General features: G+C 52.1%; 2 protein-coding genes across 4 annotated transcripts in view; one reads left to right on the top strand and one right to left on the bottom strand.

Moving 5' to 3' along the window:
* Positions 1–284: 284 nt before the first annotated feature.
* Positions 285–1,200, top strand: GTSF1L (gametocyte specific factor 1 like). Its single transcript, XM_045364472.2, has 2 exons — positions 285–948; positions 1,024–1,200. The coding sequence occupies exons 1-2, from the start codon at positions 670–672 to the stop codon at positions 1,114–1,116; spliced, it is 372 nt and encodes a 123-aa protein (XP_045220407.2). The 5' UTR covers positions 285–669; the 3' UTR covers positions 1,117–1,200.
* A 9,698-nt stretch (positions 1,201–10,898) lies between these two features.
* Positions 10,899–18,528, bottom strand: part of MYBL2 (MYB proto-oncogene like 2) — a 52,971-nt gene continuing 45,341 nt past the window's right edge. For all 3 annotated transcript variants that reach the window (XM_005569048.5, XM_074005387.1, XM_005569049.5), the window contains 5 exons: positions 17,824–17,923; positions 16,305–16,418; positions 14,781–14,885; positions 12,044–12,193; positions 10,899–11,424 (listed from right to left, as the gene is read on the bottom strand). In XM_005569048.5, the coding sequence (XP_005569105.1) occupies positions 11,296–11,424; positions 12,044–12,193; positions 14,781–14,885; positions 16,305–16,418; positions 17,824–17,923 (598 nt within the window). In that variant the 3' untranslated portion in view covers positions 10,899–11,295. The remainder of the gene's footprint in view (positions 11,425–12,043; positions 12,194–14,780; positions 14,886–16,304; positions 16,419–17,823; positions 17,924–18,528) is intronic.

The raw sequence follows: 18,528 nt of genomic DNA, 5'->3' as shown, positions 1-18,528 counted from the left end.
CCCGTCTCTACTAAAAATATAAAAATTAGCCAGGTGTGGTGGTACACGCCTGTAATCCCAGCTACTCAGGAGGCTGAGGCAGGAGAATTGCTTGAACCAGGAGGCGGAGGTTGCAGTGAGCCGAGATCGCACCACAGCACTCCAGTCTGGCAACAGAGTGAGACTCTGTTTCAAAAAAACAAACAAACAAAAACAAATACATACAGTTAAAAGACTTACGTCACAACATATATCCATGAATAATTTTAGATGGCAGCATTCCCCAAAGCCATCCACCCCTCCCAAGCAGTGCACAATAGCCTCTTCCTGATGACTTAGGCTGCCCATTGTGACCACAGGTGACTGTGGCTTGACATCACAGTGTATCCCTGAGTCAAGCAGCTGTGGTTTTTCAGCTCTTGCATCTGCTGTGTATAGATCTGTCTCAGGTGCCATTTGCTAACTCTGTTCTCTGTGTAGCTGCTTTTGGCAGCTCCTCATCTCTCTTCTAATCCACCACTCATGGTCCTAGAGAACAGAGACCACAAGTTAAGACCTTCACCTACAGAATCCCAAGGGCCAACAGTGGGCAGAGGACAACTCCATCCTTCTTTCAAAAGGGCTTCTCCACAAAAAGCATTTCTGTTAGACTCTGAGCAGTGAGATACCCTGCTTCAAGAAGAACTTCTCATGGAGCCAGAAGCCTTTGAAATTTGCCCTTACGATCCTCACCACCGAATCCCACTCAGCAGATTCCAGTACCACCTAGCATCATGCAGGAGAAAGAACCCCAAGAAAGCCAAAAAGATGGCCATCTGCAAATACAACGCCTGCCACGTGGTCCCCATCAAAAAGCTGGAGGAACATGAGGCTGTTTGTGTCAACAGGAGCTCTGTGGAGGAAGAGGACACCGAGAACCCTCTGAAAGTTAGTCTTCCAAGTTCAGAGCAGAACGATGACCCCCAGCAGGTCTCACCCTGCCTTCCCAGTCCTGATATCTGGAATGTCGATGGCGCTAATTGCCAGCATATGTTTGTCCTTAAGACTTTTGTTCCCCAAAAGCTTGTTTGTGAAAATGACACAAAAGAGTCAGCGAGAGAGATCAGTCCCCAGAAGATCCTCAGACCAGGACAGTAAATGGCCAGCTGAGGAAAGAGCACACGTCTCGTAAATGCATGGAAGAACATGCAATGCATCAGAATAAAAGGCATACAAAGCAAAACTACCCTGGGCTACCTCTTTTTTTACCTGGCAGATTGGTAACTACCAAAAGGCTTAAAATACTCCGCTGGCAAAGGTAGGGCAAAACGGGCACTTTCATAACACTGGTAAGAACGTCAGTTGGTACAACCTCCACGGAGGGCTATTTGACAATAGCCATAAATATTATCAATACACATAGCCTTTGATCGAGCAATTCCACTTCCAGGCTTTATTCTGTAAATATAATCACACATGTGGAAAGTGAGCTAAGTACCAGCCTATTCACTGCAGCATTATTTGCAGCAGCAAAAAAGTTAGAAATGAGCCAGGTGTGTTGAATCACAGCTGTAGCCTGTTACTCTGGGGGCTGAGGTGAGAGGATCGCTTGAGTTCAGCCTGGGCAACATAGTGAGATCCTGTCTTAACAAAAAGTCAAGTGACCTAAATATCCATTAAAAGGTCCTGATTAAAAATAAGTTATCCTGCAGCCATATAATAAAATAGTAAGACGCCTTGAAAAAAAGTGAGGAAGCTCTTTCTGTGTTGATATGGAAAGGTTGGGACACACTGTTGAGCTCAGAGGTCAGCAAACTTTTTCTGTAAAAGGCCAGATAGTAAATAGTTTAGCCTTTGCCAGCCATGCGGTGTGTGTTGCAACTACTCAGCCCTGCCACTGCAACACAAGAGCAGCCACATATAACATGTAAACAAATGAACAGAGGTTCCATTAAAATGACTTACAGCCACAGGTGCCAGGCTGGACTTGACTGGTGGGCCATGGTTTGCCAACCTCTAGTTTAACTGATAGAAACCAAGTCCAGGCCGGGCCCGGTGGCTCATGCCTGTAATCCCAGCACTTTGGGAGGCAAACGCGGGGGAAACACCTGAGGTGAGAAGTTCGAGGCCAACCTGGCCAATACAGCAAAACCCATTTCTACTAAAAATACAAAACTTAGCTGGGCATGCAGCAGGGCCCTGTAATCCCAGCTATTCGGGAGGCTGAGGTAGGAGAATAGCTTGACCCAGGAGACGGAGGCTGCAGTTAGCCGAGATCACACCATTGCAATCCAGCCTGGGTGACAGAGCGAGACTTCATCTCAAAAAAAAAGAAAAAAGAAAGAAAAGAAACAAGTCCAGAACAGTCTATACAGTATGCCACCATTTGGGGAGAGTTGTGGGAGAAGACATGAATATGTATGTGCTTGTTTTCGCATAATATTTCTCTTTAAGGATACTCTAGAATGGGGATCTGCCCACAAAGCCTGAAATGTTTTTTAAACCTGTTGCCTAATGGAAATATTTGCTTGCCTCTTCACTAGACACTAATATTGGCTGCCTGCAGGGAAGACAACGGGGTGAATGTGGGGCAGGGAAGAGAGAGCCCTTTTTTACTATCGACTCTTTTACATGGGAATACATGTGAATATGTTAACTGGTCAAAAATTATATACTTTTTTAAACCGCAGATAGAAGACTTAAGTCTTTTGAAAGTTTTTCAGGAGGAAATCTTAACTGTTAAGTTTTGGTTTTTTGTTTGTTGAGACAGAGTCCTTGCTCTGGCTGGGAGAGTCCTCGCCCAGGCTGGTGTGCAGTGGCACAATCACAGCTCACTGTAGCCTCAACCTCTTAGGCTCAAGCAATCCTCTCATCGAAGCCTACCAAGTAGCCGGGACCACAGGTGTGCAACACCGTAACTGGCTAATTTTTCTATTTTTTGTAGAGATAGGGTCTCACTATGTTGCCTAGGCTCACTGATGTTTTTTTTGTTTGTTTTTAAGTAATCATAACTTTGCCACCTGGCTGGCCCCTTCAAATGCTTACACGAGGTAACTATTAAAGACTTCTTGGGGGGAAAAAGTTCCGGATGACAGTGATTAATGAAGTGCACGAACTAGAGAACTGAAATAGGAGGAAAAAGTGATGTGGAGAATATATGTCTATAAACCAAAGGCCAATAGGACTGGGAAAACTTACTCTTCCTGAAACTCCCTGAATTGGGCCATGAGGGAGTGAGCCTGGCGGAAGCGCTACCCACAGGGGCTCTGTCAAGACACAGCAAGACAGAGCTGACATCTGTCACTATGTAGTGGCAGCCTGGAGCATTCTGTTGAGTATTCTGAAGGTAACCTCCAAGCTCCCAAAGGACAGCTGGCCAACAGGCAGTGGGGAAAGGCAGCCCCACCGACCCTGGGCAACAGGCAAGATTTGCAGGTTCATGTTGAGGGTTCCTGGCAAAGAGAGTGCCGTGGAAAAGCTATTGTGTTGGGGCAGAGGGTGCTCTCGCTGGCTGAGGAAGAGGAAAGAGGAGCTGTATTCAGGTTAAGTGCCTTGCTGAAATAATTTCATTAAGTCCAGGCCACAACACTGAGGGGCAAGTATTTTTATTTCCAATATACAGATATGAAAAGTGAGTTTCAGAAAAGGTAAATAACGGCCGGGTGTGGTGGCTCACACCTGTAATTCCAGCACTTGAAGAGGCCAAAGCGGGCAGATCACCTAAGGTTAGGAGTTTGAGGCCAGCCTGGCCAACATGGCGAAACCCCATCTCTACTAAAAATACAAAAAAATTAGCTGGGCATGGTGGTGCACGCCTGTAATCCCAGCTACTCGGGAGGCTGAGGCAAGAGAATCACTTGAACTCGGGAGGCGGAGGTTGCAGTGAGCCGAGATCGCACCACTGCACCCCAGCCTGGGCGACAGAGCAGAACTCTGTCTCAAAAAAAAAAAAAAAAAAACCTAAATAATGTGCCTTGATTCACAAATAATGTGCCTTGGTTCTCATGGCAAGTGGCCTCATCGAATCCATTCGCAGCAATTCCACTCCTAGATATGTACAAACCCGATGTGCAAGAGAGTTCACCAAAACATGAGGATGAGATGTGCATAACAGTGCTAATTTTTTTTTTTTAATTTAAAAGTAAACTTTAATGTCAAAAATGCAAACTTGGAGAGGGCAGAGAGACCACACGCAAGGCCACCACTTCACACTTGGAGGGTTGCACAGCAGCCAGGTAAAGGTGCTCCTCACTTCCCAGACGGTGCGGCGGCCAGGGAGAGGCGTTTCTTACTTCCCAGACTGTGGGCTGGCTGGGCAGAGGTGCTAACAGCGCTATGTGTAATAGCCAGTCTGGAAGCAATCCACACTTCCTTTGAGATAATGGGTAAATTGTGGAAGTCACACAATGAAAAACTAAACAATATTGTATACTTCAAAATTAAGAAGAGTGAACTTTAAATGGTCTCACCACAAAAAAATAAGTCTGGGAGGTGATGGATACGTTAATTAGCTTGGTTTAATCATTCTACTATGTATATATAATCAAAACATCACATCATACCCCATAAACATACACAATTATTTGTCAATTAAAATTAAAATTGGCCAGGTGTGGTGGTTCATGCCTCTAATTCATCCCAGCCCCACTCTAGGAGGCTGAGGCAGGAGGATCATTTGAGCCCATGAGTTCAAGACCAGCCTGGGCAACACAGTGAGACCATGTCTGTATAGAAACATTTAAAAAAATTAGCCAAGCGTGGTGGTGCACCTGCAGTCTCAGTTATTAGGGACACCCGAGGTTAAGGAAGATCACTTGAGCCCAGGATTTCAAGGCTAGAATAAGACCGCGTATAAAATATAAAAAATAAAATATATAAAATAAAACAAAATGGTCATGAGAATGAACAAATCATAACTACCCAGATCTACTTGGATGAATCTCACACAATGTGAAATTCTGTTGACATAATATTTAATGAAAATAAAAAGGCAAAGCAAATCTGGTGTTTGATGTCAGGATGGCGGTTACCCTTCGCGGGGGGAGAGGGGGTTTCCAGTGCTGCTCTTATTCTGTTGTTTGATCTGGATGCTGGTTATGCGAGTCTGTCCACTTTGTGAAAACATATCCACAACCACTTGGATTCATGCACTCTTCTGTATGAATATTGCACTCCGATGGAAAGATTTTAACTGAACCTCTATCTAATGCTTATGGTTTTTTCTATGGCACCATACTCCTTCCCTGGCTGACAGGTATTGTCAGTGGCCGCTGCCATCACATGGGCTGCAGCAGGGAGGCACCTGTGTCAGGGAGGCACCGCGGGAGCTGCACACTGCGTGGATCTGGTGCTCCCCGGGTGCCACTGCAGCTGCCCAAATCTCAGCTGCAGACCCAGGCCTCCGGCTCCACACAGCAGGCAGGAACCTGCCCTCCTGGGCAGGGCTGCAGCTGCCCAAACTGCAACTGTGGATCCAAGCCTTCCTGTGCTCTTAGGAGGGGCTGGGAGTAGGCAAGATCTGCCCGCCTGGGTGCAGCTGCAGCCACCCGACTGGTAGCTGCAGAACTGGGCCTCCTGCTCCACAAAGCAGGCAGGAGCTGGGGACAAGTGGGAGCCCCGCCCCTTCCAAGTTGGCAGGGCGGGAGCTCCCTGGGTGCAGCTGCAGCGGCCCTCCCAGGTGCAGGACCTGGGCATCTCTGCAGCCTGCATTCTCGGGCGGGGAATGTTCCCCATCCCTGCAGGCTCAGGGGTGTCTGCTCCTGCTGCCTGGTCTCTCTCCTCTGCCGGCATCTGCTCCAATTTGGGAGCTGAGTTGGCACCGCACCTAGTGGGGGGCCATGAATGGCAGCAGGAGTCAGATTCCTGGGCAGAAGGGCGTGGGTCCCCAGTAAGGCCCCTCCTTCAGGCCAGGGAGGGCCTGAAGGCTGGGAGCCAGCTGCCAGTTCCGAGGACCAGAGTGGGGACTTGTGGTACCCCCTCCCTGCTGCCCATGGCCATCCATGCGGCAATCAGCATGCACTTCACCCCCTCTGAGGTCCACAAAAGCCCCGGGCCCAGCCAGAGCAGGAGAGAGGACAGAGGAAGGGATGCCCAGCTGCAGAGAGGAGCTACCCTCTCTGCTGATAACTGAAGATAATGGGACAAACAGCAGCAGAGAGGAGCAACCTTCTCCAGGGCCTCCTCTCTGCTGAGAGTTGAACACTGCAGACCATCTGCCTACAGAGAGAAGCTACTCACTGCCGGTCTCCTGTGAACTGTTGTAACACTCAATAAAGCTTCTTTTAATCATGTTCACCTTCCATTTGTCTGTGTACCTCCTGGACACAGGACAAGAACTCGGGTAAAGGTGCCATCAGCCACAGATGTTTCTGACCAGAAAAGTGACACCTCAAAGATTCTATAACAGTATGACACAGAGGATGGCATGGAATGGGGCATATTAAAATGCCAGACTCGCTGTCCAGGACTGGGCTCAAGTCCTGACTTAACCACTTTCTACCATCTTCCCTCCCAGCACTCACCTGAAACAAGGGCACTAATTTCTCCTTTGCAAGGTATATTGTGTATAACACAGAAATGAGAAACTAACATGTAAAAACATACTAAGAAATAACATACTAAAAGCCCATGTTATCTGAGCACTGAGTATGTGCCATGTTCTTCCCAATCCCTTCAACAAGTCTGAAGTTGAAGGATTCTCCCTACTTTACAGCCAAGGAGCCAAGGCTCACAGCAGTAAAGAGACACATAGCTCCCAAGAGCTAAGCTGGGTTTACACCCAAGTCTGTCTAATCCAAAGTAAGAGCTCTATCCAGGACTGCTCTTGGACCTGGGAGAGTGCCAGATGCCATGAGCCACATCTCTTCCCCAGTGCCTTCACCTCTGGGGAACAAGACACAGCTATGGTCACAATGGCTTTGAACTCCAGAATCCTTCCCTCCACTCATTTCCCACGAAGTTCCTGGAACCCTAGGTCTCCTGTTTCTCCCCAACCCTGTTGAGCCCATGGCTCAGTGTTCATTTTCCTCAGTGAGACACCAGGGTCTGCTCAGAAAGTGGCTAATTAAGACTCCCAAACTACTCCTGGCCTATCAAAACAGGCTTTTGGCCTGCTCCTGCCCCAGTCCCTGCCTTGCTGTGAGAAGCAGGACATGTTATCATTTATCCTGGACCACACAAGTACTCACATGTCCCAGTTCCTCATGCCAGCATCTGTATCAGTCAGCTTCTGCTGTGTAACAAACCATCCTCAATCTTAGGGCTTAAAGCAATACTGATTTATTATTCTCATGACTCTGTGATCAGCTGGGCAGTTCCTCCAGTCTGGGCCAGATCAGGTGAGGCTGGGTGGTTTAGAGTGGCCTTACTCACATGTCTGGAGTCTCAACCAGAACAGCTAGAATTCTCACCTCCTTCAGCAGATTCTCCCAGAGTCCCATAGGGGCAAAGCCAACCACATGACCCACTCAAGGGAATAGCTACAGGGAGCAGTGATTCCTTGGGAACCATTGCTGGAATAATCTACCGCAGTCTCTCTATCTGTGAGCCTCTCACCTCCAGGCCATGCTGGCCACCAGATGCCAGGCAACCATCCGGATCTTGCCAGAACACTCACCCTCTGCTTTTTTTTTTTGAGACAGTTTTGCTCTTGTTGCCCAGGCTGGAGTAAGTGCAATGGCGCGATCTCGGCTCACCGCAACCTCCGTCTCCTGGGTTCAAGCGATTCTTCTGCCTCAGCCTCCCGAGTAGCTGGGATTACAGTCATGCATCACCATGCCTGGCTAATTTTGTATTTTTAGAAGAGATGGGGTTTCTCCATGTTGGTCAGGCTGGTCTCAAAGTCCTGGCCTCAGATGATCCGCCTGCCTTGGCCTCCCAAAGTGCTGGGATTAAAGACGTGAGCCACCGCGCCCAGCCTCCCTCTCTGCCATCTTAACTAAGCCTCATCTTTCCCTCCTGCCTGTCCATCTCCCAGGCTGCCCACAGCGCCCCCACTCCTGTACTCCCATCCTGAACTCAGGCCCTCTGCCCCTCAGCAGCACTATCTGGCTAACTCCCTCTTGCTTGCCACACTAGCCTGGGAAACACCAGGATTGGATCAATCCTCATGACCAAGTTCCCCAAACTCATGAACAGCAGCTGGGCCCCCAGCACCACCTGAGTGGCAACTAATCTGCCTTCCCATGTGGGCTCTCCCTCCCTGTCCCCACGATGGCCGGGAGCTGTGTCAAATCTGACTCCTCCCCATTTTCTCTGAGCAGATGACTGGTCTCACAGTACCCCCCACTTCACTTCAAAGTTCATGTTCTCTCTGGCACATTTTATACAGACTGGTTGGTTTATATCTGCTCTTTAGAATTTAAGCTCCATGGCTGGGCGTGGTGGCTTATGCCTGTAATCCCAGCACCTTGGAAGGCTGAGGCAGGCAGATCACGAGGTCAGGAGATCGAGACCATCCCGGCTAACACGATGAAACCCCGTCTCTACTAAAAATACAAAAATAATAATAATAATAATTAGCCTGTTGCTGTGGTAGGCACCTGTAGTCCCAGCTACTCGGGAGGCTGAGGCAGGAGACTGGCGTGAACCTGGGAGGCGCAGCTTGCAGTGAGCGGAGATGGTGCCACTGCACTCCAGCCTGGGCAACAGACCAAGACTCCGTCTCAAACAAAATAAAAATAAAAATAAAAATTTAAGCTCCATGAGAGTAAAGTGGTTTTTTGGTTTTTGTCTTTTGAGATAGGGTCTTGCTCTGTCACTCAGGCTGGAGTAGAGGCACAACCACAGCTCAAGAGATCCTCCCACCTCAGCTTCCTGACTGGCTGGGACTACAGGCCTGAGCCATCACACTCATCTAAGTTTTAAAAATTTTTTGTAGTGATGGGGTTTCACCATGTTGCCCAGGCTGGTCTCAAACTCCTAGGCTCAAGTGATCCTCCTACCTCAGCCTCCTAAACTGCTAAGATTACAGGCATGAGCCACCAAGCCTGGTTTCTGTCCTTTAACTGCTATTATCTTCAGCACTACAACTATGCCAGACATGTGGGGGCGGGGCTGGAGGGACCCTCAATAAGTGTGGTTTTGTTTTTGAGACAGGGTCTCACTCTGGTTGCCCAGGCTGGAGTGCAGTGGCATGATCTCGGCTCACTGCAGCCTCGACCTCCTGGGCCCAGGTGATTCTCCCACATCAAGGAGCTAGGACTAAAGGCACATACCACCATGCCCAGCTAATTTTTTGTATTTTTTTTTTTTTTTTAGTAGACAGAGGGTTTCATGATGCTGCCCAAGCTGGTCTCAAACTCCTGGACTCAAGCAATTGGCCGCCTCGGCCTCCCAAAGTGTTGGGATTACAGGTATGAGCCACCATACCTGGCCTAGTAAGTATTTACTTAATGCATGAGCCAAAGAACAAGCCTACAGTGCAGAGCTCAGTGAGGATGGTATGTTAAGCTTGCAGTTACCTGCAGCTGCTCTGTTCTTTACAGACTCCTCCCTCTAGGACAGGAAAGGGCCTCAGGGCAGTCCCTAGGAATGAGCAAGACCTCAGGCAAGAGAGGGCATGGGGCACAAGCCCCTGGAGCCTCACAGGCCAGTCAGTTCAGAGTGTGGCCAGCCAACGCCCCGCATGTGAATCACCCACTGGTGGTTTGTTAAAAATCCCTTTTTCCAGGCTCCGCACCAGGTGCCTGACTCAGAGGGCCCAGGAATTTTCATCTTTAGCCTGCAGCGCACTGCATTTGAGTTTGACAAAGTTGTTCCACTGAGTCTTGGTGTGAGCTATAGGAGACAAAGTAACGCAGTCTCCATCCTCACCGTGGGTCATCCACCAATGCTGACAGCCCTGCGGTGGGGGGGGCGACCAAGGCCTGTACGGAGTGGCCAGTGACACAGCCTGGGAAAGAAGTTGGGGAGGGGACGGGCTTCAGGCTGACAAATCACAAAAGCTCAGGGCGTGAGTTAGGTGTGGTTCATCCATGGAACCTGCAGGAGCATGTGGCCCCACACCACATGGGCTGCGTGGTGCAGGGTGGGAAGCGCAGAGCCCCCGCCCCTCCTTGGCTCTAGATCAAGAACTGAGACACTGCCAGGATCAAGCATGGCATCCCTGCGTGTGGATGGATGGGAGTAGAGGGACCGTAGGTGGGAGCTCAGCAGGGAGAAAGGGGTGTGTCTGAGACCAGACACATCTGAACTCTGGCACCCTAATTAACTCAGTCCCCACCTCTCTAGAGTAGGCCACATCTCTTGCCCCAGGTGAGGACCTGCCCCAAGTTCGCTCAACCTCTGCCCACAGGGATGGCCATGTGCCTGTCCCATGAAGCCTACTGCTGAAAACATCACTTCCTCATTTAGACGTTCTCAGACTTGGCATCTTCCCCTCTTCAAACCCCAGTGACTCTTCCCAACCACCGGCCAAGCACTGTGCTCTGTAGCCACAACCCTAGGGATTTAGGGCCACAAGAGGGTTCCAGCCCATCCTGGTCTCCTGCTCAGCCTTGGCCAACAGGGCTAGAGGGTTCTGCCCAGCTGCCTTCACCCTTCTTCCTTGCTTACCAGTCTGACCTGCGAGCCGGGCTCAGCTTGAGGCAGGGGCTTGTTAGTGGGCAGGTGAGCTACCCAAGGCAAGGGCCAGGCAAGACCCTACTGCACCAAACCATCGTCCTCCTCTGCCCCCAGTCTCTGCCCACCCTTACCCCACCCCATGGCTAATAGTACTCAGAGCTTTGCAGAGATGCCCACTGGGTGCAGAGATGAGAGAAACTGCTCCAGCTCACTGGGCCTCTCTGTGGAAACAGGGTCAAGGGCCCAGGCCTGGGCTGTGCAGATAAGGCTGGCCTCTGAGAATGAGCATTCAGGTCCCTATATCCCAGAAAGGAAGGCCCATGGGCCACCAGGGAACCATGAGCAGGGCCCAGTAGAGAGGCAGAGTCCAGACCAGCACAGAGAAAGGCAATTTTATTCTTCCAAAAAAATGCACCAGGAGAGGGTGAGCACAGGAGCACCCTTGGCCACATCCCCCATCCTAAGCAGGGTCTGAGATGAGGCCAGGCCTGACCTGGGCTTCGGAGAAGCTGACTGGGCTCCCTGTGGCCTTGGGGAGGGAACCAGGCAGACCTGGGAGTGGGACTTTGTTGTTAGCACCAGGAGCCGCCCGCAGCTGGGCTCGGCGACAGGGCAGCGCATGGCCCTGTTGCCTCCACCTGAGAGTCTGGGGAGGGGCTGGTGGCAGAAGGCTCCCTGCAGGAGGTCACCTGAATGACTCTCAGATTCACAGACCCCCTACGCCCCCCTCAACCCCTGTAAACATGAGAATGGGCTCGTGACACCCCCAGCACCTCAGGACAAGATGAGGGTCCGAGATGTGTGACTGGGCTTCAGGCGGCCCAGGAGCTGCCGGGCTTTCTCCTGCATGAAGAGCTGGTCCCTGGTCCCCCCGCAGGCCACCGTCTTCCAGGCACTGGACATCTGGGAGAAGGTGAGAGGGTTACCATCCAGGTAGGGACTATGTGTTCCCAACAGACCCTGGTGATCCTGGCCAGACAGGTGGAGTTATAAGCCTCCCTCCCCAGAAGCCAGAACCTTCTTATTCTCTCTCCACATTCCCTATGACCCTGGTCAGGTCACTTCCTGGCTGTGGGCTTCCTCAACTGTAAGCAGGAAGCTGGACAAGGAGACATGGCCATGCACTGCCCCGCTGCCGTGCAGCACCAGCCTCTCAAGGAGAAGCCACAGCCAGAAGGCGGGTGAGAAGGAGCAGTTGAGACGGGTCAGCAGCCTGAGGCCAGCCCCTGCCTGAGGACAGACATGTACTAAGCAAACCAAATGCAGAATAATGATTTAGTTACAAGTAAAACCCAGGTCACAAAAGAGAGAATGGCAGAATGGGGGTGTCTCTACAGTATGTGGGGTCAGGGAAGGCTTCCCCCTGAGGAAGCAGCATTGAGACTGAGATCAGAGAGTAAGTTAAGCAAACGTAGCCATGGGAAATGACAGGAAGAGCACCCAGGCAGAGGAACAGCCTATGCAAAGGCCCTGAGCTAAGAAGGCAGGCACTGCAGGACGCCCAGGGATGGCCAGCACTCACAGGGGCAGGTGTCAGGAAGTGGCTTCGGGGCTTCTGGGCCACTGCTGCCTTCTCTGGCTTGGCCTGCAAGAAGCCCTGGTTGAGCAGGCTGTTGTCTTCTTTGATACCTGACAGGGTAAGGCTGGAGGAGTTTGAAGGGGCAGTTGTCGGCTGAAACCAAAACCAAGGAGTCACCATTTTGCCAGAAGGTGTGAGAGGCAAGAAAAAAACCCACAATCCCACCCCAGCACCACCACCTGGGTGCTGAGACCTGAAAGAGGATGCACACTTTTCCAAGCCTCAGTTTCTACTTTCAGATGGGGAGTTTACGTGAGCTTAATCTTACTTTATACTTAGAAGATTAAGCAAGGAGCCAGGTGTGGTGGCTCACGCCTATAATCCCAGCACTTTGGGAGGCTGAGGCGGGTGGATCACGAGGTCAAGAATTGAGACCATCCTGGCCAACATGGTGAAACCCCATCTCTACTAAAAATACAAAAATTAGCTGGGTGTCATGGCATGCGCCTGTAGTCCCAGCTACTTGGGATGCTGAGGCAGGAGAAAGGCGTGAACCTGGGATGAGATAGAGCTTGCAGTGAGCTGAGACTGCACCACTGCACTCCAGCCTGGGCAACAGAACAAGACTCTGTCTCCCCCAAAAAACAAACAAACAAAGAAAAAAAACACAAAGATTATGCAAATAACTTAATCTTGTTCTAAAGAACTTTCTTACTTAAAAAAAAAAAAATCGGGCCGGGCGCGGTGGCTCAAGCCTGTAATCCCAGCACTTTGGGAGGCCGAGACGGGTGGATCACGAGGTCAGGAGATCGAGACCACCCTAGCTAACACGGTGAAACCCCGTCTCTACTAAAAAATACAAAAAATTAGCCGGGCGAGGTGGCGGGCGCCTGTAGTCCCAGCTACTTGGGAGGCTGAGGCAGGAGAATGGCGTGAACCCGGGAGGCGGAGCTTGCAGTGAGCCGAGATCGCGCCACTGCACTCCAGCCTGGGGCACAGAGCAAGACTCCATCTCAAAAAAAAAAAAAAAAAAAAAAGAAATACAAAAAACTAGCCGGGCGAGGTGGTGGGCGCCTGTAGTCCCAGCTACTCCGGAGGCTGAGGCAGGAGAATGGCGTAAACCCGGGAAGCGGAGCTTGCAGTGAGCTGAGATCCAGCCACTGCACTCCAGCCTGGGCGACGGAGCGAGACTCCGCCTCAAAAAAAAAAAAAAAAATCAAGTAATCAAGTAAAGAAACATCTGTGTGCGTTTCAGAGCCTGATTCAGTGATGTGTCTTGAGGCACAGTCAGGCACGTGCGGGCGCATCAGCCCTGGGATGGGTGCTGTGCAGTCCCCAGGCCATAATAACATAATTGATAGATGTGGAGTATTATTGAGCATTGTCGAGTAATAACATACTCAATAATGTTGCCTCCGTCACATCAAAGCCTCAGGAACCAAAGCTGTTCCTAGTTTTCCTGGGACCAGAAACATCCACAAGCATCATAAAGATGCCGCTTCAACCCCAAGCACAGCAGAGCTGCACGAAGTCCCTCCCATGCCTTTCCAGCCTCTGTGGCCTGCCTGGCACTGTACCCTCCTGACTTAGGCTTGGCACCCCTTTTATAGGCTTGTAACTGGGGCTCAGGGAACCTTAAAAATCCCAGAGAGCAGCAATGGTGCCAGGCTCAAACCCAGGCCCGCCTGACTCAATCTGTGCTGTTCACTCCCTGCAGTGACGTTTTTTCTTTGCAGTAATCTGACTGCAGGTCCTGTCAAGGACCCCTAGCCAGGACAAGGTTTCTCTGCAAGGATCGTGAGGGCAGCAGTCTACTTCAAAGATCAGGCAACCCTTAACCTTTGTTCATGATGCCGCCGTGCCTCTCACTGCCTCCCCACTCTGAGCCAGGGCAAGCCAACTCACCCCATTGTTAGCAGAGGGATCAGCCGCACACCATGGCTTCTGGGGACCCAGGCTCTGCACAGGCAACAACCCCCTTTCCGAGGTCGACCTGACTGTAGCACCGGGCACAGCAAGTGCACTGGCCTGAGGGCCGTATAGCACCCATCCCAGGGCTGCTGTACCCAAGTGCCTGGCTGTACCTTAACACACATCACTAGGCCAGGCACGGTGACTCACGCCTGTAATCCCAGCAGTTTGGGAGGCCAAGGCAGGCCGATCATCTGAGGTTGGGAGTTTGAGACCAGCCTGATCAACGTGGAGAAACCCCATCTCTACTAAAAATACAAAATTAGCCAGGTGTGGTGGTGCATGCCCGTAATCCCAGCTACTTGGGAGACTGAGGCAGGAGAACCACTTGAAATTGGGAGGCGGAGGTTGCAGTAAGCTGAGATGGCGCCATTGCACTCCAGCCTGGGCAAGAAGAGCGAAACTCTCTGACTCAAAAAAAAAAAAAAAAAAAAGACACATCACTGACCCTTTCTGGGAAGGAGCTGGAGACTGAGACGCATGGTTTTAAACATGTCCTAGCCACACACCTCTGCCAAACAAAACCTTCTGTGAGAGACAAGCAGAGCTGCTGACTGAAGCCAGCAGTGGGTGCCCAGACCCACCCTCCCTGACAGCCCCTCCCCGCAGAACCCAGCGTTCCAGAAGCCCAGCTGGAGAGCCACTAGACTAACTCCACCTTCAGGGTCCTCTCCAAAACTCAACAGTTCCAAGGGGCAGAAGCCTTCCAAGGAGACCTCATTCTCCTGGGGGCAGCTCTGAAGTGGGGTAGGGGTGGGCAAACCCTTACCAAGGAGAGAGACTTAGGCAGTGTGGACATCATCAGCTTCACATCCTCATCCACAATGTCAAGAGCCAGAGACTTCCGGACTTTCTTGATGGGGCTCCGCCGCAGCTGGGGGTCAGCAGATAGAAGGGGGTTAGGGTGGGTGTCAGGATTCCCCATGGTCAGCGCCTGGATAGTCATGGCCATGGATGGTCACAAAACCAGGCCCTGCTGCAGTGCAGACTTGGAGCAAGGCCCAGCTAGCGGGAATCTGCTGTTAGAAGAATGGGGGGGCGGGGTGCTGGGAAAGTTAGGCCCTATGGCCCCATTACAGACTCTGTACCTAAGGTAGACCCTGTCCTGCCAGGTGCTGCAACAGTGAGCAGTGAACACAGCATGAACCTCCACCACAAAGTGACTTGCTCTCACCCCGAATGGACCAGACACAGCCCCTCAAACAGGCCCAGCAGAGAATCATCCCAGTAACACCTAAAATACCACCCACAGGCCAGTAATATGGGAACACAAATCGCTTGAGACAAGCCCCTCTTCAAACGCCTAATACAAGCAAGGAATGTCCCATCCCTAACCATGCACCTCACAGAAGCAGGTCCAGGGTCTGCTCCGATACCAGGGAGCAGCTCTGAGAGTCACACCCCACCCCTCCACCCAACAGTGCACCCAGCAGGGGCTGCTACGTCTCACAACCACCATCCCCACCAAGGAGAGGCCAGGGAGGGCCCTGGAGTCAAGGGTCCAAGTTCTCTCCACCTGCACATGGGGTGCCAGCTCAGGCAAGTCCCGCCCAGGCTGACCGCCTACCTCTCCTCCTTACCTAACACCCTGTACATCCCACTGTTCCCAGCTCTCCCTTGAGGAGAGCAGTCTGGGAAAAAAGAGGAGCACAAGGAGACTCAAAGGGATCACGCACTGTCACGAAAGCTAACAACACAGTGGCAGGAAGGCTGGCATAGAATGGAGGCTTGGGACAGTCCCTTCCCTGCCCCCCTGCCCAGGAATCCCTGCAGACTCCACCTCACCTGAACCTATTCCCCCCACCCCCAGCTCATGCAGCCTGACACTCAGCCCAGCGCTGCCTGGCCTGGCTGGTTCGTCTCGACCGCCCTGCCTCCATTCAAAGGATTCCCTTGGAACCTCCCTTTCTGCAGCCCTTGGTACCCTGTGAATTTAGTCATGGTGTGTCTGTCTAGCATCTGTCTCTGCCCCCGAACACTAAGGGGAGATCCAGTATGGGTCTTAATCGCTGCTCCATCCACGACATCCAGCCCAGCCCCACTTGAGCAGGGTCCGAACACAATGTTGGATAAGTAAGTGAATCCTTCAAAGGGGAGCAGGGGAGGGTCCCAGAGACACTGTCCTTATCTTGTCAGTTTCCTTGACAACCACCGTGAGAAAGGGGGCAAAGGGGACATGCTGCACCCCCATTCTCCCCAGCGCCTCACTTTCTACAACCTGTCCCCAGATGCCTCCCCCATGCCACGGCTCCAACTCCCCCTGCCCAGGCTCTCCCACCCCGACCCCACTCACCCCAGGCTTCCTCTTCTGCTTCTCAGACCTGACGTCATCCTCGATGATGAGTTCGATGCCAGCCTCAGAGCGCAGCACCTCCTTCAAGTCCTCCTCCAGGTGTGGGGTCTGCGGCTGTGGGTAGGTGCGGGGCAGCCCATGTGAGGCACCACACTCGGGCTGTCTGTGTGTGGGACAGTGGGGCCAACCCAGCTGCAACTGGGCTGTCCTGGGTAAGGCACGAAGAAGGCCTGACGCCAGGATGCAGATCTCACATACACCACTCACAACCACTAACTGCTGCCTTGGACAAGCAGCTGATGACCTTGATTCCCGCGGGCCTGCCATGGCTGGGAGCAGCCCAGAGACACACAGTAACCCTCACACAGCCCTGTGCAATAACTGTCATCTTACGCAGGTAGAAACAGAGGCTCAGAGATCAAGAGCCCGGCACATAGTCACACAGCTGCTGAATTAGGACCCCGACGGCTCAAAGCCCAGGCTCACTCAACCCTTTGTTCCACACTAATGGGGGCTCTCAAATCCATTTCCTTCTCTCAGGCCTGGGGGTACCAAGGACCTCTCCAGCTTCAGGCAACAGAGAACAGGGGAGGGAGAGTGCTACTAAGAGTGAAAGGTGTGAAGCACAGCAACTCCTCAGAAGTCACCCGAAAAGCCCCTGCAAACTTTAATTGCAGCTGCCAAGGTCATGAGATTTGCCCTCACACCTGTTTGGAGAGCACGCAGATACTTTAGTAGAGGAGCTGAACCTCCACTGCAACAGGAAAGGAGCACTAACTGTGCCTCTCCTCGGCCCATGCAGCATGGTCCGTGGAAAGTCTGCTTGACTCAGAATCAGTTCCATGGCAGGCCCAGGGGAGCCTCAGCTCCCAGCCACCCTTGGGCTTCATAGGAGGCTCCACGCAGTGGAGACAGAGGGCAGGGGGACCAACTGCAGACCTTGTTCACAGTCCAGTGCCTCCACAACCCTCCACCGATTTCTAAAACACCTATGTGTTTCAGAAAGCCCAAGGTGCCAACTCCTGTTTTCACAGAGAAAACACAACCATCCCATCACTGGGAAGAGCAGGGGAGAAGTGCAGCCTGCACACTGTGGGAAAGACGTCCCTGGGGCTTTCCAGTGCTCTGTAGAGAACTGGGAGTTGGTCAGAAGACAGGCCAGAGCAGCAATTTGCCACTTCTCTGAACTAGGCACAGTGCTTATCTTTGCCTGAAAGTGTTTGAGTTATTTGTATTCCACATCAGTCTCCCCCATCCTGAGGCTGAGTGTCACAGGATACCCCCATGTCTCCAGCACTAGCCAGAGCCTGCTTGCACACTCAGGTGCTCAGGAGCAGTCGGAGGAAGTGACAAGGAGCAGCCTCAGCTTCCCCATTTATACTACCAGGATCTCCGCATCTTCTCAGGAGGAAGAATCAAGGGAGACCTCAGAGGGAAGCGTCCTGTGGACTGAACATGGTTGGATGAACCCAAGGGATCCCACTGGGCAGAGATCCACGGCAGTGACCACACCACGTACCAGGGGCTTCAGGGGTCCGTACTTCTCCAGGGCGTTCTTGAATGGGGTTGGTGTGTGGGGAGTGTTGTCCATGGAGTACTTCTGATCTGGGGTTACAAACCTGCCAGGGGCCAGAGCAGGGGAATTAGTGACAGGACAGGGGCCGACGCCAGGCACTCTGCTGCCCTGGCTCCACCTTCCCCCAATGTGACCTTTGGCCCAGCACAAGTTCTCTTCCCATCCCTCTCTCCACCCTGCAGGTCAAAGTCAGGGGCTCGGGGGAAACAGAAGGAAAAGGGGAGTCTAAGAGGGGCCAGGAGCTCCAGACGGGTGGCAGATAGCTGAGAATGCTGTTCAGTCACGGTCCAGACTTGGGACTTTCCAGAAAACAAGGCAGCCCATGGCCACACTTCAGGAACAGTGAGGGGGCACGGAGCAAGGTGGGAACCCAGGAAGATCCCATCCTGCCCAGCTCTCCCGGGACAGCCTGTGTGAGAAGGATGTCAGCAGCACACTGAGGGAAAGGAGGGGCGAGAGGTGAGGCCAGCATCTTCCCAGGTCTCCTGAGAGTTCACCAAGGTGATGGACATGCGGAGGAAACCCTTCAGCAGAGCACAGAAAAAACTCAGGATGGTCTGGTCCAGAAGCAGAACTGTAAGATACTTCTATGAGATGTGGACCCACCATGGGTGATTTCCGCCTGCCCCTGGAGCAGGGGGACAGAAG

Source organism: Macaca fascicularis, chromosome 10 (assembly GCF_037993035.2).
Source record: "Macaca fascicularis isolate 582-1 chromosome 10, T2T-MFA8v1.1".
Taxonomy (NCBI): Eukaryota; Metazoa; Chordata; class Mammalia; order Primates; family Cercopithecidae; genus Macaca; species Macaca fascicularis.
Note: the sequence above shows the minus strand (reverse complement) of the source record. Positions and strands in the feature narration are given on the sequence as shown.

What these genes read in the sequence shown, in the direction of transcription:
- GTSF1L (XM_045364472.2), top strand. Translation starts at nt 670, where the DNA reads ATGGAGCCAGAAGCCTTTGAAATTTGCCCTTACGATCCTCACCACCGA. An exon ending in AGAACGATGACCCCCAGCAG is followed by an intron (nt 949 to 1,023) that starts GTCTCACCCTGC and finishes TTTGTCCTTAAG; the next exon opens with ACTTTTGTTCCCCAAAAGCT.